Genomic DNA, 23,626 nt, shown 5'->3' on the forward strand with positions numbered 1-23,626 from the left:
AAAGTGTATTTAACCGCTTAACGTATTGACATAAGCACTATCTATCCTCCACAACGAGTAGCTGGATGAATGTTGTGTCAATAACAGTATATCCGAAAGGCTAATTCGTGGTTGTTATCAGTCCTGCGTCAACGACGCCAGTGTAGAGAGAACATCTTCTAGCATTTCTTTCTCAGGGTTATCCTGACTGACTTGCTTAGCAAGTTGAGACGCAATCCCATGAATAGCAGCAATAGAGTGCTTGTATCTCTGCCGCATGCCCCGGTTCGCCGCTACAAGCACCGCGCAGCAGAGTTGCAAAGAAGAGATTACTGCCTCCTGTACCTGGAGTGATAATCCTGAATCAGGGACATCCCACGCTGCTACTGAAGTGATGAGATCCATCCAAGCTTCGGGAACACCGTTGGATTCTTGCTCAACTATGGGAAGCAGAATACGAACAATGTCTGTAGCCCGGGCAGCGTCTTGCTCTCCGTAAGTTCGTGATGCATGCTGAAAAATAGAATTCAGATCGTGAGAGAGAATTGTCCAGCCTTCGTTCGCGAGCAACAGCTCACGACCTTTGGGTAGCGTAGTTACGCCCTCGAGAGCCACGAGGACAGGAGATCGGAAGTCGAGCTTATGTTGGGAACTGGATTTGTAAAGATCCATAAACATATCCATCAAACCTGTTGCCTCTTTTCGCAGGATATCATTCTCCTCTTCTCGCAGCCAGAGCGCCAGCGCTCGCACAGCTGAGAGTATAAACATATCGTCATCAGCATTATCTCTCATTGAGTCCCAAGCGAGTGTGCGGTGGACTCCAGTTGATGTGTCTATTGTGCCAGCCCGGGCGTCTGGGTGTAGTCCCATGGCTCCAGCAACAGAAGCATCCCATCGATCACGGAGATACTCGGCTGTGAGAGACATTGTCTCGGAAATGCCCTTGCGGAGCTTAAGGAGGTTCTCAGGGGTCATGAAAAAGGTCTCCATGGACTCGTCTTCCAGGCACCGCACGAGATATCCAATGAAAAATGAGACAACATCGAATGCAGATGTGAGGCGTGTTGAGACTTTGGGGTACTCGGGCTTATTTAACTGTTCTAAAAGAGTGGGAGAAGAAGAGCGAATGTCAATAAGGAGGAGGTTGATGAGTAGGTATGAGAAGGCCTTGTCATCCTTTTTTTCGTCGATAAACACCAACTTCGGTGCCTCGGATGGGAAAGCTAGGAGTATTGAGGCTGTCGCATTCGTATATGCCGCTCGGGCTTCAGGTGTTGGCCTGCTTGTGACGAGGTTTCGAATGTAGCTAACAACTGCTTTAAGCCACTTTGGATGCTGAGGAAGAATCTGAAGCAGAGTGTAAGATGATGCTCTCGGAGAAGGGGGTGGAAAACTCACAGAAGAGTTGGCATGCCGAAGAAAGTAACCAAGAAACTCGAGAAGAGTGACAGCATCAGTTCCAGTGAATGATGAGACCAGACTTTGAATCGTGTCGTCGATCTGCCTAGCCAGCGTAGAGGGATCTTCGATGGTTGCCATAGAATTGAGCCATGCAAAGCAGAAGATATCCAGAACCTGTGCATGGCTAGGCGCAATCTCGGTAAGGGAGCTAAAGTCTTCCACCTTAATAAGTTCTTGTGCTCCTTGCTGTGAGCTTGCTAGCGTATGTAGTAGCTGTAGTATTAAATTTGTGGTGTCTTCAGAGCTGAAACAGTCGTCAGTTTGCTCCTTTTGTCTGGGGAGGCTTCATACCTGTAGAGAACTGCGTTGACGAGCAAAGGGATTCTGTTGATGAGTTTGGCGTCACTCTTGGCCTGGCTGGGAAGAAGAATGGAGAAAATATGCAAGACAGATACGGCCAAATCCAACATCTCTTTCGAATTCCTTGTCGAAGGCTTCAAGCCTGTGCGTAGTAGTCGGTCGAGGAACTTGGGTGAGAGACTGGACCATAGACCTTGAACTGTCTGCTCATCCTGGCGAAGTTGTTCTGAGCTGTCGAGAAGGGATTTTAGGAGGGCCAGCCCTACAAATCTCTGGGTATCATCCTTAGCCTTGAGGAGAGATTGTATCTTGTTGATGTCTGTAGGTTGCGAAGTAGCACTTTGTGGATTTTCAGCCATCTTGGTCCCTATCCCTGTAGTAGTGAGTCGAATTACAGTGGTTCGTAAGCTTATCCGAACATCGGGCTGTAGTTTTTATATCTCGACTGCAATACCTGAATGTCCTTAGATAAATAGAGACTTGGCTGTCTATGAAAATAGTTGCTAAGATGAGAAGAGTGTATGTTGATGGGCTTACTTGCAACAACTTTGCTGGGTCCACTATTTATAAATCCCCTCGATAGGTGCATTCTAGAAACCTCCAACGTGATGTGATGAAGGGATGATATCAACGAACTAAGTTTACAGTATAACGTTAAATAGACTATCAGTTATTGTTGAAATCTAAGTATATCGTTCCGTAGTATAATATAGTCAGTCTATAGGAATGTGGCATAAACAAATGTTTTAGCTAGTTGCGATAAGGACAATGGAAGCCAAGATCTTCGCGAGACCAGGCAATTAATTTAGTAATTAAACTTGAGCCTCAAAAATACAACTCGAGACAATAAAACGTTTCAATATTTCGAAAACTCTTCCTTGTCTCAGCCATAAACAACCGACGCCATCATGCATGTTTTCAGCTGGCCGAGTCGACGTTTTAGGCAATCCAGGCTTACAACAACCAACCAAACCAACTGTAGCCATTGCGTGTCCTCCGCTGAACTCTCCGAATCAATAGCGCACTTGACACATCAAACAACCTCGTATTTAACTCTATTTCGACCTCTCCCTTTCTGTCTCTCACAAACCAAAAGACTCCAGCTGTGAGCTCTTACATCGCACAATCACAATGTCATGAGCCGCATCATGTCTGGAGCGTCTCAAAACGACCCCTACGCCTTTGCCTCCACGTCCGCTTCCGCCTCATCCTCGTCGCATACTCCAAACTCCAATTCCGACGATCGCGACGAGCTCGATTTCCTTCACGACGACGCCAGCGATGACAGCGGCCGTGGTAGGTCTCGCGATCGAGACCATGTGCTCGGCGACGATCCGCTTCAGAGCAATCTGAGTGCACCCATGACCTTTAAGCGCAGACAAGGTCCCTCTCTCTGGTCTGCGCCCTCTAGACTTCTCTCCGCCATCACAGGTTCGCGACCACATGCCTCCTCGAGAGGACCGTCTCCAGCTGTTTACCCAAGCTCTAATACTCCCCCGCGCCCTGAGACTGTCATATTCAACGAAGCTTCCAAGGATGGTGCGCCGCATGACTGGTATGTCGAAGGGCCAGGGCGTCGAGTCGGTTACGAGGATCTTACGGCCATCGATTGGATTTTTGAATACACAAAAGAGCGCCAGAGATTGCGCATGCTATACTCGAGTGCGTCTGGGGTTATAGGTTATGTGCGACGCCTCATTGATGCCAGCCAAGTCTGGATCGTCCTGCTCTTGACAGGAATGCTTGTAGGCACTGTTGCTGCTGTCATCAACGTCACGACCGACTGGCTTGGGGATTTGAAGGAAGGATACTGCGCGAGCGGACCAGAAGGTGGCCATTTTTACCTAAACAAAGCGTTCTGCTGCTATGGCTATGACCAAGGCTCCAAATGCGACGGTTGGAAGACTTGGGGCGACGCTCTGGGAGTGCATTCAAAAGGTGGCAAGTGGTTCATTGAATATTTCTTCTTTGTTTCTTTTGCGGTATGTACATTCCCATGTCTTCTACTGCCTCGTATGACTAACGATTCGAAGATGCTGTTTGCATATGTCGCAGCACTTCTCGTCCAGGAATATGCCATCTACGCAAAGCACAGTGGTATTCCAGAAATCAAGACTGTCCTGGGGGGCTTCGTCATTCGACGGTTCCTTGGACTCTGGACACTCATTATAAAGTCTCTTGGTCTTGTAAGTTGAGTTTATACTGCGTGCCAGCTCGTTACTGACACCATCACAGGCTCTTGCTGTGGCGTCAGGCATGTGGTTAGGCAAAGAAGGCCCCTTGATTCATGTTGCTTGCTGTTGCGCCAACGTATTTACGAAATTGTTCCGCAATATTAATGACAATGAAGGTAGAGAAGTTCCCTGCCATGCAGTCAATAATCATCAGCTAATGTTATCAGCCCGTAAACGTGAGGTTCTTTCAGCCGCTGCCGCCTCGGGTGTCTCGGTCGCCTTTGGTTCTCCCATTGGCGGCGTATTATTCAGTCTTGAGGTTAGTTGTGCTCATAACTATACCCCTATCAATTACTAACTCCCTGCAGACTTTGTCTTATTACTTCCCAGACAAGACAATGTGGCAGAGCTTTGTCTGTGCCATGACTGCTGCAGTTGTCCTTCAGGCTTTCGACCCCTTTCGATCTGGCAAGCTTGTCTTGTATCAAGTTCACTACAGCATTGGATGGCATGGTTTCGAGCTGCTCCCTTACGCCATCCTAGGCATCCTGGGTGTAAGTTCGATATCAAGTACGAATAGAATAAGTCACTAACCGGGTTTTCTTTCCAGGGAATTCATGGCGGTCTCTTCATCAGACTCAACATGGCTATTGCTCGCTGGAAGAAGTCAAATCGATGGATCCCAGGCCCTATCGTCCAAGTTCTCATCGTGGCCTTCTTCACAGCCCTCATCAACTATCCTAACTTCTACATGAAAGTGCAGACGACTGAGCTCGTCTCCAACCTCTTTTCAGAATGCTCGCAGGTTCTCGACGACCCTATCGGCCTCTGTAGAACAGGAGCTGCCTCGGCCAGGACCATTGTCCTCCTAGTGTTTGCCTCAGTCCTGGGCTTCTTCCTCGCCGCTGTCACATTCGGTCTCCAAATTCCCGCCGGAATTATTCTCCCTTCTATGGCCATCGGCGCCTTGACAGGCCGCGCTGTGGGTATCATCATGGAGATTTGGGTTACCAATCACCCTGGGTTCTTCCTATTTGGCTCATGCGAACCTGACATACCCTGCGTTACCCCAGGTACATACGCCATCGTCGGAGCAGCAGCATCTCTTGCTGGAGTAACTCGTTTGACCGTCTCTATTGTCGTCATCATGTTCGAACTCACTGGCGCCCTCACTTATGTTCTCCCCATTATGATCGCTGTCATGATATCAAAGTGGGTAGGCGATGCTTTCTCTCGTCGCGGTATCTATGAGTCGTGGATTCACTTCAATGAGTATCCTTTCCTCGACAATAGTGAGAACAACGAATCTATTCCTGACATCCCGGCTTCTCAAGTCATGACTCGCATCGAGGACCTTGTAGTACTCACTGCCACAGGTCACACTATCGCATCTCTCACCACTATCCTCGAGATGCACCCATACCGTGGTTTCCCCGTCATATCAGATCCCCGAGAAGCCATTCTTCTTGGCTATATCTCTCGTGCCGAGCTGGCATACAATCTCTCAGCCTCAACACAAGCACCTCGCTTGCTGCCCCTTGAGACTGAGGCCTTCTTTTCTCACCAGCCCATGGCAGATCCACGCACAACCCTGGATCTTCGCCCCTGGATGGACCAAACACCGCTTACCCGGGCCTCACATACAAGTCTTCACCTTGTCGCTACATATTTCCAAAAGCTCGGCCTGAGATATCTTCTCTTCAGCGATCGCGGTGTTCTACAGGGCTTGTTGACGAAGAAGGACGTCTGGTATGTCCTCAATGGTGCCGAAGAGACACGCCGCACCATGGGTCTGGCACCCGGCGGTGCTGGTCATGAGACGGGCGTGACCGACAGGATACCAGACGACAATGGCGGCGGTGAAACTAGTGGATTATTACATGGCGATGGTGCCGATGATGGGGATAGCATACAAGGGGAGGAACCAATGTTATAAAAGGAGTTATTATAGAATTGATGCTGGATTATGTATGATTGGTCGTGGGTATATTAGTTTTGATCATCTAGACGAGTTTGCTGTTCTTAACGGGCTATCAATATATATGTACAATTTAACGCCTCATCCAAAGCCATCCTAAAATATACCAAACCTCCTGTTTCAATTACCTGAGTAAACTATTCTATGCCATCCTGCTTTTCAGGTTTTGTCATAAGAATCTGCCTCTTTCTTGTAATGATATATGGCAAGGGGAGGTAAGAGACCTTGAGATCTCTATTCTAAATAACAAAAATATTTAGGTAAAATTAATATAGAATTATTAGACCTTTAGATTACTTATTTTTAGCACCTAAGCTTAGGGTCAGAAGTTTTCTTGCTCCCTGAGGCGTGGCAAAGATCAATTTAACCCGCCAGGAGTGTTCCCCTATTTGCAACGCAAAAAGATTGTCAAGATCTGCACGCCAGGAAACAACAGGGTAGAATTTGATTTGAGCATTCATCATTAAATCGCTTAAATTATCATGAAGTAATAGTCGGGTCAAGATGGCCCCTAATTTTTCTTTGAGCGTGCAACTCCCATGCTTGATTGAAATCCTGATATGATATGAGCCCAACGGCCGGAGCAGCAACTTACCAACCAATGCATGTTCTTCTCCGAGAAAGCAAAGGAAAACAACACTAATTCTAATACTCAAAGTCGTCATCAACGGACGGGCCCTTGTTCTTTGTCACGCTCTCCTGCTTGCGGTACATTTCAGCAACCTGGCGACTTGTCGTGGCAGCATCAGCCTTCTTATCATCACGCACACGGATGAAGCGAGGGAATCGAAGACTGATACCCTTGTTTCCTGATGGGTCGACACCTTCCTTAGCACCGGCCTTGTAACGTGGACTGAGGGTCAAATCGGCTGTCTTGACCTCCCAGACATATCGAGGCTCAAACCAGACATCAGGTTGGTGTTGACCACCAGAAGAGTGTGAGTAAAAGGGCTTAGGCCGATCAATGGTAATCTCAGAGAGTTGAGTATGAAGATCTTCCAAGACCTGCTCCGAGAAACCAGTTCCAATATTGCAAACAGTTTCGTATGTCTCTGAGCTGGGATTGTAACAGGCCAGAAGGAATGCACCGTAAACAGATGTACGCTTGCCTTTGCCGTAGTATGCGCCCAAAACAACAAGGTCCAGAGAATCACCGACGCCTGAGAGGTAATCCTTCTTGATCTATGATAGCAGTCAGTCATACAGATCTCAGTAATGAAGTTTCGGATTCTTACCTTGAGCCAGTTACGACTTCGCTTACTGGGCTCATATCCACTCTCAGTCCCATCCAACATTTTTACCATGAGACCCTCGCATGATGCCTTGACACTTTCGTCAAGGAAAACCTGGATCTCATCCAGTTCCTGGCCGTTCATGTGGGTAGCGAAGGAAAACTCGCCTTCCACGGGATTAAACGCGGCTTGGAGAAGCTCACGTCGTTCACGCAGTGCCTTCTCGACAACAGCTTCTCCGTTGAGGTACAACAGATCAAATGCAAATACGCAAACCTTGACCTTGACATCCTCGACCTTTACGTCCTTCTTCTTGCGTGTCATGAGTTGCTGGAAGGGTAACACTTTCTTCTCATCAACATCCCAGGCCACTGTCTCACAATCCAGGACAAAGCTCTTGGTGTCCGGCTTGACCCAGCTATGGAGTTTGGCAAGAATATCGGGATACTTCCTGGAGAGGTCTTCGGAGTTTCTGGAGAAGATGCTAGCAACACCAGCACCAGCCTCCTTAGCGGCGCCTTGACTCGCTTCGTTCAGTTCTTGAGGCGCATCTTTTGCCACATAATGGATCTGTGCTCTTTCGCCATCATACTTATACTCACAGGTGAAGGTCTGTCCCTCAAAGCGATCAAGTACTTCGGTAATGGCCTTGGTTGGCTTGGCCAACATAGGCTTCAGGGGTACACCGGGTCGGAGCTTGCAGTTTTCCCGAAGCTTCATGATGCCATGTTCTAGCATTGCAGGAATAATCACATCGTAGCTCGGAAGCTCGCTGTGTTTTGTAAGTATGGATCATCAACAGGGGTTCACGTGGCTTACCTGTAGACCGTCTTGAGAATGGATTCACCCTTTTCCAGATCCGAGGTGCTAGGGACCTTGCCCTTGGCATCTGCTTCATGAGCAACGATAGCTTGCGCCAAAGAAACAAGAACGGTTCTCTCAGCCAGACCAAGTCTCAGCTTTCCTTCCAGAAATCGAATGATAAACTTGGCTTCACTCGGGCCTCCCTTGTCCTTGTTGATGTCGACTTTGCCAGTGGAGTTGGCATCAGCTGCAGCAAGAAGCTTCTTGATACCATCCACCTTGCGCCCCTGAGCACCGTTGCCGGTGACAGTAGCAATGTTCATTAGGCCTTGGTGCACACCCCTGATAGTCAAAGCCTTGGGCTTGAACATAGTCCGCTGGGTTGATCGACTCTTTACAGCCACCAGTCCGAGATCACCAATTTCTTTCTGATCAGCCTTGATCACTTGGAGACTTCGCCCGGTCGTCTCGCCGATAGCCTTCATAATTAAAGACTCGCCAATACCAAGCTCGATACCAGCGTAGTCAGGAGCCAATTTGTTGATCATTAATAAGACGGTAGGTAATAGATCCTCAGGGGTCAGGCGCATGACCTGGCGAAGGAACAGAGAGCAATGCTCCATGATAATCAATCTTTTGGTGGTCATTTCCACGAGAGAGAACGTTGTACACAGGGCCGCATACGGAACAGGAGTGCCGGGCTTCCAGTCAGGATAGGGGTCTTTCGTCTTGGACTTGAACTTTGTCTGGACCTTCTCGCGGGCCTTGGCAGCAACTTCAGGCTTATCTTCGACATCAGCCTCGTCGTCAAGTTCGGCTTCTGAAGCTGAAGCTGTCGAAGCCTCCTCTTTGGCAGACTCGTCGTTCTCCTCAGGGGTGGGTTCTTTGGCCGCCTTGGCTTTAGGGGGTGCCTTTGACTTCTTGGGCGACTTGGCTTTCGAAGGCGGACTCGAGGCCTTTGGCTTCTTGGAGGATGCTGGCTTCTCTTTTTCAACAGGTTCGTCAATCATCTCATCGTCATCATCTTCCTCAACTCGTTTTCGACTTCGTCGTGCTCGCTTGGTAACAGGTCCATCGCTATCGTCATCGACTTCTTCTTTCTTAATGGGTGTTGGTTCGGGCTTGGCCTTGTCTTCTGATCTTGCTCGCTTCTTTGTTTCTGCTCCAGAATTAGAACATGGTAGGTTTCCATCGAAGTAGCAAATTACCTTTCTCAGAATCTGAGCTTGATTTGGCCTTGACGTCGACCTCCTCTTCGTCCTTCACCTCTTCCTTCTTGGGTTTGCTGCTAAAGGAGAGCTTTGTCTGTTGAGGAGGCTCACCTTTTGCCCCAAAGAACTTCCTATAATTACCAATTGGCCTTGGTCAGCGATCGAGTCTTTAATTTCTAGTTGTCCCTCCACACACCCGATTGTGCTCTGTCCGGACTTCACATACCCGAGAGTCGCCTGTTTTGGTGCCATGATGCCTGAAATTCGTGTCGAAAATAAACGTAACGAACACAAGGAACAACAATTTACAGGTCGTGATAATAATCTGGAGGTGTTTTGTAGAAAGAGAGGGGCAATTGTGAGCCCGCGAGTTGAGCTGACACTGAGTAGCATGACGCGCCGACTAGGCAACTTGTCGCGTTAATTAGCTGCCATTCGCGACGGTGGGTGCGACCAGAACGCGCGAGATGCCTGTTCCACGTGACTCGGTTGCCTAGTAAGGCAGGACGTGCACCCGGCTATTTCCATGTTAGGTAAGGCGTCGATCAAATTTATTAGCGCACCTTAATTAATTGTTAGAGGGGCGCCTGCAAGCTCTTGTCGTCTCGGGGGAGATAGGCCGAGATGGCTCGCCAAATATCATGATATTGGGTGATTTCTTTCGTTATTGATTCTAACTTTGAGAAAGACATTGATATAAACCCGCATTAAGACAAAGAGACATCCATGAGTAACACGAAAAAAGCAATCCTGGGTCCTCGCCCTTCTCCATTTTCGGACCATGCCAGGCCTCTTTCTAGATAGATCATGGATGTATATTACAGCAAGCAACAAGTGCTCAAATCATTATGGTGGTACGGTTTCACGCCCAATTCCTCTACTGGAAGTAGTGGTTCTCCTCGGGAATACGGCCACGGATGTACTCGGGCTCAGATCCCCGGACGTAGATATCCTCAAACAGAATCTCAGGCTTGGGCTCAGGCACGGCCATGGCCTCAGCAGCAGCAACCTCCTCGTTGACGTGGGCACGAGCCTCCTTGTCAATCTTCTTGAGCTCCTCCTCACTTGTGATCTCCCAGTCCAGAATCTTCTGCTTGAGTCCAGCAATAGGATCGTTGGTGGATCGCATGCGCTGAATCTCCTCACGGGTTCGGTAGGTGGTACCGGGATCAGACATGGAGTGACCACCATATCGGTAGGTGACGTACTCGAGGACGAGAGGTCCCTTGTCGGCAGCAGTCCACTCCTTACCGTACTTGACGGCGGCCTTGACGGCAAGAACATCCATACCGTTGACCTTAAGACCAGGGATGTACTGACCACGCTTGTAGTAGTCGGTCAAAGCGGAAGAACGAGCAGCAGCGGTACCCATACCGTACTTGTTATCTGTGGATTTGTCAGTGGTGCTCTGGCTCGTTCTTATAATGTTGACTTACTCTCGCAGCCAAAGAGGGCAGGGAGGTTCCAGAGCTTGGCCATGTTGAAAGCCTCAAAGACCTGGCCCTGGTTGCTGGCACCATCACCGTAGAGGATGATAGAAGCGTTCTTGTTGCCATTGTACTTGTGAGCAAAGGCAAGGCCAGCACCGACGGGAACCTGAGCACCGACGATACCGTTACCGCCGTAGAAGCTCTTGGCGAACATGTGCATGGAACCGCCCTTTCCGTAGGAGATACCCTCACGTCGGCCAAGCAGCTCACCAATGATGGATCGAACGGAAGCACCACGCATCAGAGCGTAACCGTGGCATCGGTAAGCGGTGATAATGTCGTCCTCCTTGGTGATGGCGTGCTCAATACCAACGGCAACAGCCTCCTGTCCGGTAGACAAGTGGCAGAAACCTCGAATCTTCTTCTCCTTGTACAGACGATCGGCCGCCATCTCCATCTGTCTGCGGGATTATCAGTAAATGTCGTGTTGGGATCGTAAGAAATGGCGTTGCATACCGGGTGATGACCATCTCGCGGTACATATCCTTCAGCTCCTTCTTGGTCACCTCCAGGGTGTAAGGAGGGGGGTCCAGCTCGTAAGTCTCGAAGCTCTCATCGCTGAGGTTAACAGAGAAAGGCTCATCATCGGACTGTGGCAGCCCAAGAGTCAGTGATGATTTGTAGGCGCATTGCGGAGGGCGAAGTGTCGGGTGAGGGTATTCCGAAGGACCCTTGCGGGACGGAAAGTGCGCATTTTCTCACCTTGGGGACTGAGTGACTCAGGGACGCCGAAGCAGCATCGGTAGTGACAGAGCGAATGGCAGTGTAAGCGGGAGCGGCGAGCTTGGTGCGCATAGGCACAGCCCTGGGGAGTCGGAGAGCTCGAGACAACATCGTGGATATGGAGAAATGAATTGAGGGATCAGGACGTTGTCGAGTTGATAACTGCGACTTGGCTGAATGGAGCTCAGAAAAAGTCGCTGTTGAGCGGCAGAGCGTTGAGCTTGGCCTCCAATTGTTGGTAGGTCTAGACCTTGATAGGCTTAGCGGCCACGTGATATATACATGTTTGAGTTCCTTTTGATTATCTCCAGACAGTCCAATTGAGGAGATAATCTTCTCCGAGGAAAAGTGTATATTGACAAAGTCTGTAAAAAGCCCCTGGATGTCCTCCGATCATCAAAAACCACCTCTTGATCATCTTTCTGTTCCATACAAGACCGTCCAAGTGACACACCACTTCGTCGGTGTAATTCTCGCCGATGTGGGCCTATATCCACATCGTCCCTTTTACCTCCGAGCCACGACAATTAGTTTTGCTGGTAGAGGTCGGAAGTCCCTTACTCTCAGTCCCTGGAAATATTCGGGCTCAACGATTTTACCTCACAGGAGTGATAACATGACCCATGATACGGGCTTATAGCTCACAGTTAATTCCGAATTAAAAAGGCAAAGAATTGCCAAGTCCTATTGGGAACCCAACATTATTGGGCCAACTTCTAATCCCTCTATACACAGGCTACCGATGTGGTATTATGATGAAGATAACGATCAATATCAAAGACCAGAACGCTAACATTGGCTTCTGATATAGTCCGGTCCGCCTTCAGATGCAACTCCGTATTCCATTCCCGTAGCTCCAGTTTCCCATAACCCCTTGATTCATGCTATCGTACTCCCATGCAAATTCGCATGATCATCCATCCATAGGTAACTAACATATTCTGTGAACTGGTGGTGATGCATCAACGCCCATAACATGCTTTCAAAAACCCTTGGCGCCTCTACAACAATTTGAAGAAAGAATATAGTGCAATGCAGTGCGGATGACCGGATCCGTCTTCGATACTAAATGTTGAATCCACAAAATCGTGCACGCTTGAAATGCTGGTGCTCGCCGATGTCATATCACGATGGTTGACGCAAGACCATCGTTGAGTTCACCGACCTGCCAGCTCAGTCGTCATGAAAGAACGTACCGCCCTGCAAAGGGGCAGTTGAAGGACCAGCGTCGTTCATCTCGACATCCTGGGTTGAAACGTCTCGGCTGGAACTGGCCAAAGTCTGTTGTGAAGTGCGATAGTCGATAGCCATGGCGCTCAATGGACGATTCGGGTCATCCTCCAGTACCCGCTGTTGAAGCGAGAGTGGGCGGTCATAGAGCATCTCTTCGGGTGGTGAGAACGACCACACCTATTAAAGTCAGTCTTGAGCTTGAATGGCCCTTGTCCAATCCCAACTTACCTCCATGACTGTACGGCCGTGTCTCAAGGCCAAAGCAACACACTTTTCATCTTCAAACGCAACACGCCAGACAGCTTCACCTTGCGCGATGAGTTCACGAACGAGGTGCCCAGTTTTGAGGTCCCAGATCTTAACTCGGCCATCACTGCCGCCACTCACGACTCGAGTATCATCAAATTGCAGACTGGTGACACTGTTATCGTGAGCTGCAAGACGATGGATTGGACACATTTCTTTCAGAGACCAAACTCTAACCGATCCATCTGATCCACCAGTAACTAAGGTGTCACCGCGCATCTGAAGCTGTCCAACAAGAGACGTGTGACCCTGGAGAATAGCCAGGCACTCACTTCGGATAGTTAGTAGCTATCATTTGTAGTTTGTAGAGACACATACCCAGAAGTCGGATCCCAAATTCTCACGTTGGTATCCAGGCTGCCCGTCACGACTCGCTTACCATCAAACGCAATGGCATAGATTTGACTAAAATGGCCCTGTAACGTTTGAAGACAACGGCCTTCGGAAATGCTCCAGACTCGAGCGAAAGTATCGTAGCTACCGGATACGACAATGTCACCCTTGATCTCGAGACATCGAACGCTGGACTGATGACCAACGAGAACGTTTTTGCAGAGGCCGGTTCGGATATCCCAGATTCTTAGGGTGGTATCCCGAGATCCCGAAATCGCTGTATTTGCATCTGCCATTTTCAAGCACCTAACGGTCGATGTGTGGCCTCGTAAGGTGTGTAAACAGGCACTATATTCTGTCAGCAAATGATCGAGACTGCTTATGGCTTTCAACTTACCCAGTCTTGAGGTTCCATACTCTCACGTCACGATCACAGCCTCCACTGACCAGAGTATCATCCCAGGGAACCATGGCCCAGACACCCATAACATGTCCCTGCAGGGTGCGTTGCGAGTCTCCCTCAGTATCGAACACATGAATCTTGGCATTATCAAGTGCCACAATGATGTACTTGGGCGTCAGATGCAGGCTTGTAACAACGCCACCCTCTTGGGTAATATTCCGTGTTGTGCTAGTACCGCCAGATCGCCAGGCAGCTTCGACTAAATATCTCTGCTTGAAGTGGGACTTGTAGGTCCGTAACCTGGGTCGACCAGAGGTATTCGAGCCGTCGAACGATCGGGTACCTGAGGTATAAGAGTAAGGGCGCGCGCCTGGGAAGCTGCTGCTGCTGGTCATGTCGGCATCGAACCCATGCAAAGCCTGTACTGATGGTCTCGAGGAGAAATTAGGTGCATGTGTGTAGACTTCTGATAGTCGGCGGCCGTAGTCGTGTTTGACACAAAGATTCTTCCACGTCATGTCGTCGCTGAGGAGATCTCGCCATCGTTTAGATACTTGCGAGGCTCGTGCTAAAACTTTTGGATCATCGATGAAAGATAATATCTATACATGTGAGTAAGCCTACCGGATCTAGGGAAAACAATGATATAAGGATGTTCCTTACCCGAAGACACAGTTCATCCGGCAGACTTGTAAAGGGGTCCTTTTTCAGTAAAGGGCTGACAAATTGGTGAACGAAACTCAATTGCTGGCTGGTACAGAGGTTCAGCAGATCGGCGAGGACTCGAGTCCTCTGAGGACCGGAACAGTTTTTGAAGTGTTGCCGGACTTTGGCAAGAAAGAAGTCTTCGTCATCAGCAGCATCACTCCAATCTGGTTGGAAATGCGATGGTCCCGGAGACGCAGCGGGTGTGGGAGGCGGTGGAGGTGAGCCGGTGAGTTGTTGATCAAAGTCTGCGGCGGGTGTAGACATGCTGGGAGTAGGAGGTCCACGCAAGTGCCGTTGCTGCTGAGGCAGCTTTTCCAAGCGGTGGTTTATCATGGGGTTCGTGGATGTGCTGAGGGTCAAGTCGTCACTGAGGGCGCTTCCTCGCCTTTCTGAAAAACTCATGGGTCGTTGGTAACCGGCCATGACCCGGTCGTCGCCCTCCAAGATATCGGTGTGGATTGGAATATAGATTTTGAGGCGGTTTGTGAGGACTATCAACAACTTGATGGAGGAGGATTACTTGAATTGCAACGGCTAATGGCGAGGGGATGTCGAAGATGGATCGTGGGTGGGGAAACAGAAAGCGAGCCGTACGAGGCCTCTGCCAACAATTCGAGGAGGATGTCAGCACATGTAGAATAGAGCGTATCACTTATAATCGCGCAAAAACTCGGAATAAGAATGTTGTGTTGGCGTCGAACAGAATTAGGAGCAGATATTGAAAAAGGAAAAGGGTGCAGAAACCAGAAACCAACGGTGAATGGCGATAGTCACTAGAGGATGAGATAGTGGAGAGAGCCGACGGGCAGGCGGTACGGTATCGGTACACGTCCAGGGACGGGAACGCCTGTGTTCGTTTCGTTCTAGGATGACAATCTTGGCTCGTAGAATGAGCCTGGGACTGGCTGATGACCTGGCGCGTGGGTCGGGTGCAGGCCAAGGACGATGGCGGGATCGTAGAGGCGCTAAACGGCATTCGTTACAGTACAGTTCAGGGCCTTGTTGTAGCGGTTCCCTTGCCTCGTAGGTTGGTGCCACTGCAGCTTCTTCCGTCTGGGTGTCTTTTTCGAAATGGTTATGTCGGCTGTCGCCGTGACCGGCACAAGGATATCTCCTGGGTTGAGCTGGCAAGGCCGGGTATGGAAGTTTGTGTCGAGAAAGGTATGCACAATGAGAGTGCGAGATTGTCTTACCGAGGATACGGAATGAATCGTATAATGGGTTTGTCCGTCTTTGTAAGGCAAGACGAGATGACCGACTCGATTTTGAGGCGTCGAGGAGGTGAATCAATCTGATGACCAGATGCAGCAGATGCAGAAGTGGAGGCGATTCAAAGGAAGTGAAAATTGGCTGAATAAGGGACGATCAATTGAGAGACGAAGCACACGATAGAACGAAGTAGTTTTAAAGCCCAAGACGGTCCGTGAATGAAAACGGAACCAGTTCAAATTTTGTTCCTTTTTCTGGCGTGGTTGAATGGTTTGACAGTGATGAATTTTACAGTACAAGCAGCATCTAACAATATCAGACAGCAGCATACAGAGTAGAAGTGGTAGGTCGTAGGAGCCAAGCACTTCAAGCCTGCTCTTTTCATTGCTTTTTCCTCCTTCAGCTCATTTAATGATTCAATGCAGGGACGTTCCAGTCACATTCCCGCCATTGGAATAAATTTCGCTTCATTAATAACGTACATTCTTTAATCTTGTTCTCAACCCGCAAACGGTTCAACTCAATTCATTGAGAAATTGACTTCGAAACATGAGATGCCAGACCTGTTTCAAACAGTGAAACGGATCCTAGTCTGGTCGTTTTTTAGTTCCCCTGCTCTCCCTCCGTCAACCGACACTGAATAAATGAATCCTATCTTGGATCGAATTGATCATCTCCGCCGTAACACCGTTCATCAGATCAGATTGTATCCGTACGCAGCAAAAGGATTGGATGCCTCTGTTGGTTCCTGCGTAGGTATTCGAGGCCGTGCGCCATTCTCACGTGCAGTTCGTGGCTGTTGAGTTTTTGCAGCATTGATTATGACGGTTTCACCGACCCTCAGCCTCTGATATTACGTCGATCTTCCCGCGACATATCTGCGGCTGTATCTTGTTCATGACATGTGAGGATCAGGATAACTAACCATTGTATATGGGGTTCTCCGCACTGCAAACTCCTGCAAGACATCGCTACCCTTCCCCCATCGAGTATAGCCGTGTGATAAGATGTGACATTTCAGGCGGCTCTCGACAAGATGGGATTGGATGCTGTTTCTGTCGACTGTGTTGACGAACCCCTCTTTATGGCTTCCTGGACGATCAGGTGCAAGGAGTTTGAGGATCAATACGAGGGTTCATGTTACCTTGATCTTATCAAACCACATATCATAATATGTCATTGGTTCTATGTATTATTTACCGCAAGGATTGGTAAGAAATATCGCAGAGGTGAACGTTTACCAAATACCAACTCCCAAACTCCTAGCGCAAGCCACGATGCTCTAATATCTCACTCTCTGACGTTGTTGGTTGTTAACACAGAGAACGCCCTTGGTACATCGAAGAAAAGAAGACTTCGGAACATTCATCAGAAGCGTCCATGCTGGCGATTTAACTTTTAGTAGTACCACACTAACGATGCATAATGCCTTGGAAAAGCTACATATTAACAAAGTACCGTAAGACCCTGACCTTGCTACGTAGTAAAGCTGAATGAACCGAACCCCTTGCTAATTTTCGTAGAGGCTGTGAAGACAAGTGTGATCGGACTTGACCGAGCATCAATCTTGGCTTTTCCTTATTTTAAGCACGGTTGGCTTGTTTCAACGTCTTGTTAGTTAGAAGCCATCTTAAACGGCCTTCAGTCCCTTTGAATAATATGCGAAATCTCTCGTGTCTTATGTCCTACCAAGACAATAATTATCAGATTCCCCAAGTGATCGGATCGTCCAATCTACAAACGCGGAGAATTAAACCCACACTCTCAGCATACCCTGTCCATTTTCACTTTGGAATGCTCTACGTATCATTCAAGCAAAACATCAGGCCATTTTATTGCTTCTGTGACTATTTATGAAGCAGCTTCGTCCTTGTATCCCTGCCTAGAGCTCAGTTGGTTTTATAAAGCTCCTCTTTGAAACATAGGTTGAACCAGATGAATCCACAACCGAAACCACCACCATCTAAGGTTAATACATCTCCTTTCGGCTGAGGCTGGGTTACGTTGGAACCAGATGCGATCTGATATATCCGTAGTTACTGGCAGTGATCAAGTGACACAAAGATACAGTCCTGGATAAAGAGTTCGGTCTTGAGGAATGTGATAGCAATACTATGCAGACGCAGTCAAGAGCGCCTGTAACATATCTCAAGAGTACTATTTGTATGGCTATTGCAACCCAAGGAACCGTACATGTCCCATGCCGTCCCTATAAATCCCTTCCACCAACCCGACTTTTATCGCCGTGAAAATCGCTCATGAGTCTATTCTGGTCCCTTCCCACACAGCGAAAGAGAGCTCGCCGGCTCCGAAACAGAAAGAAAACTTGAAAAGCGCCATGTCATCACATACGTTGTCTATGGCTGTTATATTCCACCACATATCGTCCCAAAATCTCAACATGCGCAGCAGGAGAATAAAAGATAAATGAAGTGCCTCTAGCTTAGTGGTGGTGACCAAACTGTGTGAGCAGTGGCACCAGCATGCCGCCCATGGTGGCCAAGGTATCGCGCATCTGCGGTCCCTTTGGTTTTCGCTGGGCTGAGGCATTACCATCTGCATAGCCGTTGATGCCATGGTCATGGGTATGGGGGGTGGCGTCCTCTTGCATCGCATGCATAGCAACATATCTATCGAGATGTTAGTCATATACGTCAAGAAAGACAGACTTAACTTACAAAAACGTGCCACCAGAGAAGAGGAGTAACATGCCGGTCCACCAATGATCACTCTCAACCTTACCACCACCTAACAGAGTGATCAATGTCCATGTTGTCAACGCACCAAAGGGTGCGGCCAAACTGAATACAATAAGATGTCCTCGAGCAGCTCGCTTCGATAGACCCTGCTTGAGGAGAAGTGAAGTAAGGCCAAAGGCGGCAGGAGCCTTATGAATCATAATGGCCGCAAAGATAATAAAACCAAGCTTCATATCTGAAGTGGTTGATGAGGCGCCCATTGCAATTCCATCAGCGGCAGCGTGAATAACCAATCCAGTGGTCGTTGCCAGGCTGCGCGCTCGTCGCGGAGTAGGTGTCAGGGATCCCAGGAATCCATCCGCCTCTTCGTCAACGGAGGCGGAATCACCGTTGAGGTTGTCGAGGCTGATATGACGGGTCTGGGGCGCAGAATGAAGACTCTCTGTCGCATGTCGCGGAAGTCGATCAATCAGGAACATTAACAAGAAACCCAGAATCAGAGAGAAGCCAATTTCGAATGTGGGGACGGCATGCTCGTGCTCGTGCTCCTGTTCGTGCGCATGATCATGATCATGCTCTGCTTCATGATCCCCGTCCTGGCTATGTTGGCTTTCCTTTCCACTTTCTGTCTTTTCTGATCCCTTGTTGTCGGTAGTGCCATCTTTTGTGGTGTCGTCGGCTCCTGGGATGGCTGGAGCATCACCACCTGTCGCTTCAACGGCGGCCTCAGTATCGGCGCGCTTGACTCGACCATTGACTGCTGCTGCATTTACAATTCGACGGACAAGCGCTTCGGTATCCAACTCGTCATTTAGTTTCTCAATTGAGCCGGTGCCTATTGTGACAATTGACTCAGGGAGTCCACGTGTGAGCACGGCATGGCTCCAAGGGGTTCGGCGCACCAGGCTTCGAACTCGATGCATATGAGTAGCCTCTGCGGGTGCGGTTGCGGCTTCGATTCCTTCGGGGATGATGACTATAAGTGAAGTCCCGACCAATATTCCAACACCGACGCTCGAGAGTAATCGAAGTTGCGATTGCGAAAGGGACATTGATAGTGGCAGCGCTCCGGCGAGGAATGAGCTATTCGGCATGTTAGTAATTGACGAGAATAGGTGAGTCCATGGTCACGGTCGCACGTACGCCAACGCCATGACTAGCTTCATTGAATGTCAGTCTTGATGATTTATCGATGAATGGGTGAGGTCACTTACGCATAGGCCCATAAGTAATAGTACCCCTCCCATGGTTGATGCGATGTCAATTGACTCTTGGGTGGATATGCGCAAAAGACTGATGACAGAACAGAAGGAAAAGAGGTGCCGGTCTCAAGACTATCCACGCATGTTTCGGTTGTCGTCAAGTATATCGGTCTAGGTATGCGCTTATCGAGGGATTGAAGCGCAGTATCGACGACAGACAAGACGCAAGGGCGGAGCGGACAACAAAGAGGTTGGCGTTGGTATTGGGCGTCGAACAAATTTATCTGGCCTCGCTCATCAGAGTCAGCCTGGACACTGTTTGAAATGGATTGGATCAATAACCAGCCCTGCGACGGTTTGCTAGCTGTCGATTGGCCGCTGCGGGGCATCTAGACCCTTAAAATCCCCCCTAGGGGCCAACCCGTGGAGACAATAAATTCAGGGGGAAGGGATACTTTTTGGAATAGCGTCAACTATAGCTGATTAGCGATCTGAGATAAGAGATCAGTATCTTTTCCCTCGGACGGTAACGTTGTTTTCTAGAATGGGGGTCTCAATGTGGGAAACCTTCGACTTGAAGTGAGTGCGAATAATAGAGGTCGACGGCCCATGTTTCACATCAAGTTACTTATCACACAATGGTCAATGTTCTATAGTGGCTGGACTATCAAGGTACAATTCCATGACACGTTCATCTTTTGATTGTCAAGAAGTTCTAGTACATTTCAGCAATTATTATTTTCTTAACTTACCATATGAAGACTGGAACCAATACCCAGTACTGTCTAGAAGATGGTAGTCATTCCTAATCAATCCGCTAATCTGCCTACCCTGTACTGGATGTCTGGACATTACATTTCAGTACAGCCTCAAGTCATAGCACTTTTTAAATATTATTGAACTTCTATGCCTGTCAGATTAATGTCGCAATGGCGCCCCTTGAAAGAATCGTCTATTTGAGTCACATGGATAACCTTGTGTACATATCAAGTTGTGATCTGGGAGCTCGGTCTAATAGCTACGGAAGTCCAGTTCATAGAACATTGAACTCAACTCTCCAACACTCAACCATACCTCCAATGACTAGAACAGCAGAAATACCACAAGGGTTCTTCAAATAAGGTACATAACTCCTAGTAGAGCCAAGTACTGCTTTTCATTACATACCCATTTGTTGGGTTCAGGCCTCCGTCATTCAAGTAGATAATGATATATATCAAGTAAGGTCTGTGCACCAACAGCAACTGATCCCCACATCGAAGCTTTAACTTACAACCACAAATTCTCAGTCTCGCAAAGCCAAGAGCGTCACTGACTCAATGCTTTCGAACTACACGGCCCTCACATGATGGGCGAAACCGAGCAGTCGCCTCGAAGACGCCATATTCTTTCCTCTATCAACCCTGACAAGCCTGAAAGCCGAAGGAGGAGTCGATCACCCGAATCGCGATCACCAGTTGACGTCAAGAGAGAGCCGTCGCTTGATGCGACATCCAAGCACACCGACGCCCAGCGCAATGACAACCATGACGAAGGAGATACCACAGCGCCGAGGCGCTCACGCATTCGGCTGAAAGACCACCATAGATCTCGTCGAAGATCGCGAGACAGACATAGGCATCGAGATTATGATAATGATGACAGTCACAGGCGTTCACCTGTCCGTCACCGCCGACACCGACACCGTCGGCGACATCGCCCTCCCACACCAACAAACCCTCATGAACCAGAACCTCTAGACCCCGAAGCAGCATTTCGCGAATCTCTATTTGATGCCATGGCCGATGACGAGGGCGCTGCATACTGGGAAAGTGTATATGGCCAACCCGTCCACGTCTACCCCAACGAGCGCGTGGGGCCTACAGGTCACCTAGAGCAAATGACAGATGAGGAATATGCCTCCTATGTTCGTCAGAAGATGTGGGAAAAGACACATGCTGGTCTGCTTGAGGAGCGTGCTCGCCGTGAAGAGACGAAGAAGCGCAAAGCCGACGAGGATCGCCGCGCGCAGAAACTTCAAGACGATATGGAATATAGCATACGTCGTGGAGAGGAGCGCAGAGAACGTCGACGGTGGGCGCAACGATGGGAAGACTACACGAGTGCTTGGATAAACTGGGATGGTACGCCCACAGAAATTGCATGGCCGGTTGAAGGCGGTCGTATAGAAGACGTGGACGAGACAACTGTGCGCAAATTCTTTGTCAACGGATTGAATCCACAAGAGATAGGAGAAAAATTATTCGTGGCTAAGCTCAGGGATGAGCGTGTGCGATGGCATCCAGACAAGATCCAGCAGAAGCTGGGTGGGCAGGTGGATGAAGAGACTATGAAGGGCGTGACGGCTGTCTTCCAGATTATTGATAAATTGTGGACGGAGAGTCGGCCGAGGACACAATGACGATAATCCTAATATAAGATATCATACATGGTCATGCTACAGCTGGTAAATTCGAATGTGATGCTTCTCCCGGATCAGAGTTGCATGGCTTGGTACATTTGTATGAGATAAACAGCCAAATGTTGACTGTGTTTATTGCATATACCTACTGTAAGGTTCTGCGAGAGGATAACCATGCATCCTTTGGAGCCAAGATAGCCAGTTTTTGGTTCCATTTCCTGATCCTGCTGCCCTGTGTCCGATATGACCATCGTATCAAGCACTTGACACAGATAAGTAGGGAAATACTAAAGGAGATAATGTGATTAGAGGCAAACCGTGTTCGGAAGCATATTTCGACGTACTGGGGGTTTCAATAAGGCATATTCTTCCAAGTAACACAAGTTCGATGGATTTGAAAGTTCTTATGGAACAGCCACAGTCCATAGCAATCATATTAAAGTCTCACTCTAGCCACCAGAGCTGGCTTAGTTTCACAGCAGAATAGCCTGAGAGATCATCAGTACTGTAATAAGCTTTATATCTTGTTCCTGTCATTAATTCCCGTTCATTAGCTGTAGAGTAAACAATGGCAAATAGCCGACATTGACGGGGTTGTGTTTTCAGTTTGTTTCCTCTCTGATTTGAGCCTAACACTAAGTAAACGGTTGAAACTATAGAAACATAAATAGTATGGCTGTTATAAATTTAATGACCTTGCAGAGAGCCAAATTCCTATGATTATTGGAATTTGACGGAACCAATGGCTCTTCTCGAGCTCGCCGGGCGGCAGGCTTGACATACTCATACCCAAACGGCGCATAGTTAAAATCGAGGCGTTTACGTAGAGTTCTCTACTTTTCTTCCGCTGAAAACAGGAGCTTGTTGGTTATGCCTCCTAGGTATCCTTGAGTTCTCTACTGAGCCGGACTACTACATAACCGGTGAAGCCCAAGGGAGGTTGAAACATATGAAGTGGCCATAGAATTACCCTGGTGTAAGCATACAGGAGTGAGTCTTCCTCTGTCTTAGCCACCGAAGAATGAGAAAGAATTGCGCTATCACGACCATGTAAATGTGATGTGCGCTGACTGGAATGCGGATCTCACAGCAAATGGCCACCACCTTATTCACGCCACTTGAATACAAAAGATCACTATCGACAAGGAAATCCCTTTGCTAAAATGTTCTTCCCTGCTGAGTTTGTAGTTTTGCCGGTGAAGTTGTGGTAGTTTCACTGCAAGTCATTGAGTTAAAGAAATAACCCCAAGTTAGAACATGATTGAAAGACGAAGTGGAATGTCCGATACCAGTAATCAAACGTTCAGTGTTAGCTCATATGATACATGTATAAATTAGCCGCGACAGTAGCTTACGACGCCACAACCCTGGCTTGAAACCGTTATGCACATCTCATGCCAGTTATCGAGGGCGTCAATGAGACTGCAACATATCATATAGACCAGGCCATGACATTGCATTATTCACGCAATTGAGAGCACAAAAGGGCATAGCGAGTTCTAGCATTTGAGCTGCACATATAACATAGAACGTGCTTTATTTTGATTTCAAGAATAAAAACGTTTATAGGAGAAATGCTATTGATAAAGCCACCGGAACAAAGGCTGCACCAGACAAAAGCATCCCTCAATTCCATATTTCCCTTTTCCTTTCATTACACTAACGGCAGATGTGCAACGCTAGTTTATTAAGATCCCGAACCCCGTCATATCCTTGCTTCATCCGAATCAGATATACACAAGAGCTCCATAAGTTGGTTAAAACGATGGCGCGTGAA

The 23,626-nt window shown here is 48.4% G+C and overlaps 6 protein-coding genes across 6 annotated transcripts; 2 read left to right on the plus strand and 4 right to left on the minus strand.

Moving 5' to 3' along the window:
- Window positions 1-9: 9 nt before the first annotated feature.
- On the minus strand, window positions 10-2,267 carry BKA55DRAFT_574427 (Neurochondrin-domain-containing protein). Its single transcript, XM_046193301.1, has 3 exons — window positions 1,735-2,267; window positions 1,381-1,687; window positions 10-1,329 (listed from the first exon to the last, which is right to left on the minus strand). Exons 1-3 carry the CDS (start codon window positions 2,100-2,102, stop codon window positions 118-120), a joined length of 1,887 nt encoding a protein of 628 aa, XP_046046802.1. The 5' UTR covers window positions 2,103-2,267; the 3' UTR covers window positions 10-117.
- A 302-nt stretch (window positions 2,268-2,569) lies between these two features.
- BKA55DRAFT_574429 (chloride channel) lies at window positions 2,570-6,028 on the plus strand. Its single transcript, XM_046193302.1, has 6 exons — window positions 2,570-3,725; window positions 3,777-3,929; window positions 3,979-4,093; window positions 4,145-4,236; window positions 4,286-4,471; window positions 4,528-6,028. The coding sequence occupies exons 1-6, from the start codon at window positions 2,880-2,882 to the stop codon at window positions 5,851-5,853; spliced, it is 2,718 nt and encodes a 905-aa protein (XP_046046803.1). The 5' UTR covers window positions 2,570-2,879; the 3' UTR covers window positions 5,854-6,028.
- A 204-nt stretch (window positions 6,029-6,232) lies between these two features.
- BKA55DRAFT_574433 (uncharacterized protein) lies at window positions 6,233-9,554 on the minus strand. The gene is made up of 5 exons (XM_046193303.1): window positions 9,369-9,554; window positions 9,140-9,273; window positions 7,947-9,090; window positions 7,131-7,899; window positions 6,233-7,077 (listed from the first exon to the last, which is right to left on the minus strand). Exons 1-5 carry the CDS (start codon window positions 9,533-9,535, stop codon window positions 6,541-6,543), a joined length of 2,751 nt encoding a protein of 916 aa, XP_046046804.1. The 5' UTR covers window positions 9,536-9,554; the 3' UTR covers window positions 6,233-6,540.
- Window positions 9,555-10,019: 465 nt separating this feature from the next.
- Window positions 10,020-14,761, minus strand: BKA55DRAFT_517264 (dehydrogenase E1 component-domain-containing protein; the record flags this gene model as incomplete). The annotated part of the gene is made up of 10 exons (XM_046188172.1): window positions 10,020-10,528; window positions 10,579-11,033; window positions 11,089-11,222; window positions 11,335-11,660; window positions 12,051-12,080; window positions 12,552-12,765; window positions 12,817-13,165; window positions 13,213-13,575; window positions 13,625-14,232; window positions 14,294-14,761. The coding sequence occupies 10 exons, from the start codon at window positions 14,759-14,761 to the stop codon at window positions 10,020-10,022; spliced, it is 3,456 nt and encodes a 1,151-aa protein (XP_046046805.1).
- Window positions 14,762-17,990: 3,229 nt separating this feature from the next.
- Window positions 17,991-19,340, minus strand: BKA55DRAFT_516934 (Zinc/iron permease; the record flags this gene model as incomplete). Its single annotated transcript, XM_046188135.1, has 2 exons — window positions 17,991-18,177; window positions 18,226-19,340. The coding sequence occupies 2 exons, from the start codon at window positions 19,338-19,340 to the stop codon at window positions 17,991-17,993; spliced, it is 1,302 nt and encodes a 433-aa protein (XP_046046806.1).
- A 1,022-nt stretch (window positions 19,341-20,362) lies between these two features.
- Window positions 20,363-22,303, plus strand: BKA55DRAFT_574446 (uncharacterized protein). The gene is made up of 2 exons (XM_046193304.1): window positions 20,363-20,673; window positions 20,738-22,303. The coding sequence occupies exon 2, from the start codon at window positions 20,794-20,796 to the stop codon at window positions 21,847-21,849; it is 1,056 nt and encodes a 351-aa protein (XP_046046807.1). The 5' UTR covers window positions 20,363-20,673; window positions 20,738-20,793; the 3' UTR covers window positions 21,850-22,303.
- Window positions 22,304-23,626: the final 1,323 nt, after the last annotated feature.

This window comes from Fusarium redolens (assembly GCF_020744475.1).
Source record: "Fusarium redolens strain MPI-CAGE-AT-0023 chromosome Unknown BKA55scaffold_12, whole genome shotgun sequence".
NCBI classification, from domain to species: domain Eukaryota; kingdom Fungi; phylum Ascomycota; class Sordariomycetes; order Hypocreales; family Nectriaceae; genus Fusarium; species Fusarium redolens.

Bases quoted from the DNA above. Each gene is read 5' to 3' on its own strand.
- BKA55DRAFT_574427 (XM_046193301.1), bottom strand. From the start codon at position 2,102: ATGGCTGAAAATCCACAAAGTGCTACTTCGCAACCTACAGACATCAAC. The intron at 1,688-1,734 runs GTATGAAGCCTC...CGACTGTTTCAG, and splicing joins GTCAACGCAGTTCTCTACAG to CTCTGAAGACACCACAAATT. The intron at 1,330-1,380 runs GTGAGTTTTCCA...ACTCTGCTTCAG, and splicing joins TTCGGCATGCCAACTCTTCT to ATTCTTCCTCAGCATCCAAA.
- BKA55DRAFT_574429 (XM_046193302.1), top strand. From the start codon at position 2,880: ATGAGCCGCATCATGTCTGGAGCGTCTCAAAACGACCCCTACGCCTTT. The intron at 3,930-3,978 runs GTAAGTTGAGTT...ACACCATCACAG, and splicing joins TTATAAAGTCTCTTGGTCTT to GCTCTTGCTGTGGCGTCAGG. The intron at 4,094-4,144 runs GTAGAGAAGTTC...TAATGTTATCAG, and splicing joins CAATATTAATGACAATGAAG to CCCGTAAACGTGAGGTTCTT.
- BKA55DRAFT_574433 (XM_046193303.1), bottom strand. From the start codon at position 9,535: ATGCTACTCAGTGTCAGCTCAACTCGCGGGCTCACAATTGCCCCTCTC. The intron at 9,274-9,368 runs GTATGTGAAGTC...TGGTAATTATAG, and splicing joins CCAAAACAGGCGACTCTCGG to GAAGTTCTTTGGGGCAAAAG. The intron at 7,078-7,130 runs GTAAGAATCCGA...CTGCTATCATAG, and splicing joins GAAGTCGTAACTGGCTCAAG to ATCAAGAAGGATTACCTCTC.
- BKA55DRAFT_574446 (XM_046193304.1), top strand. From the start codon at position 20,794: ATGATGGGCGAAACCGAGCAGTCGCCTCGAAGACGCCATATTCTTTCC.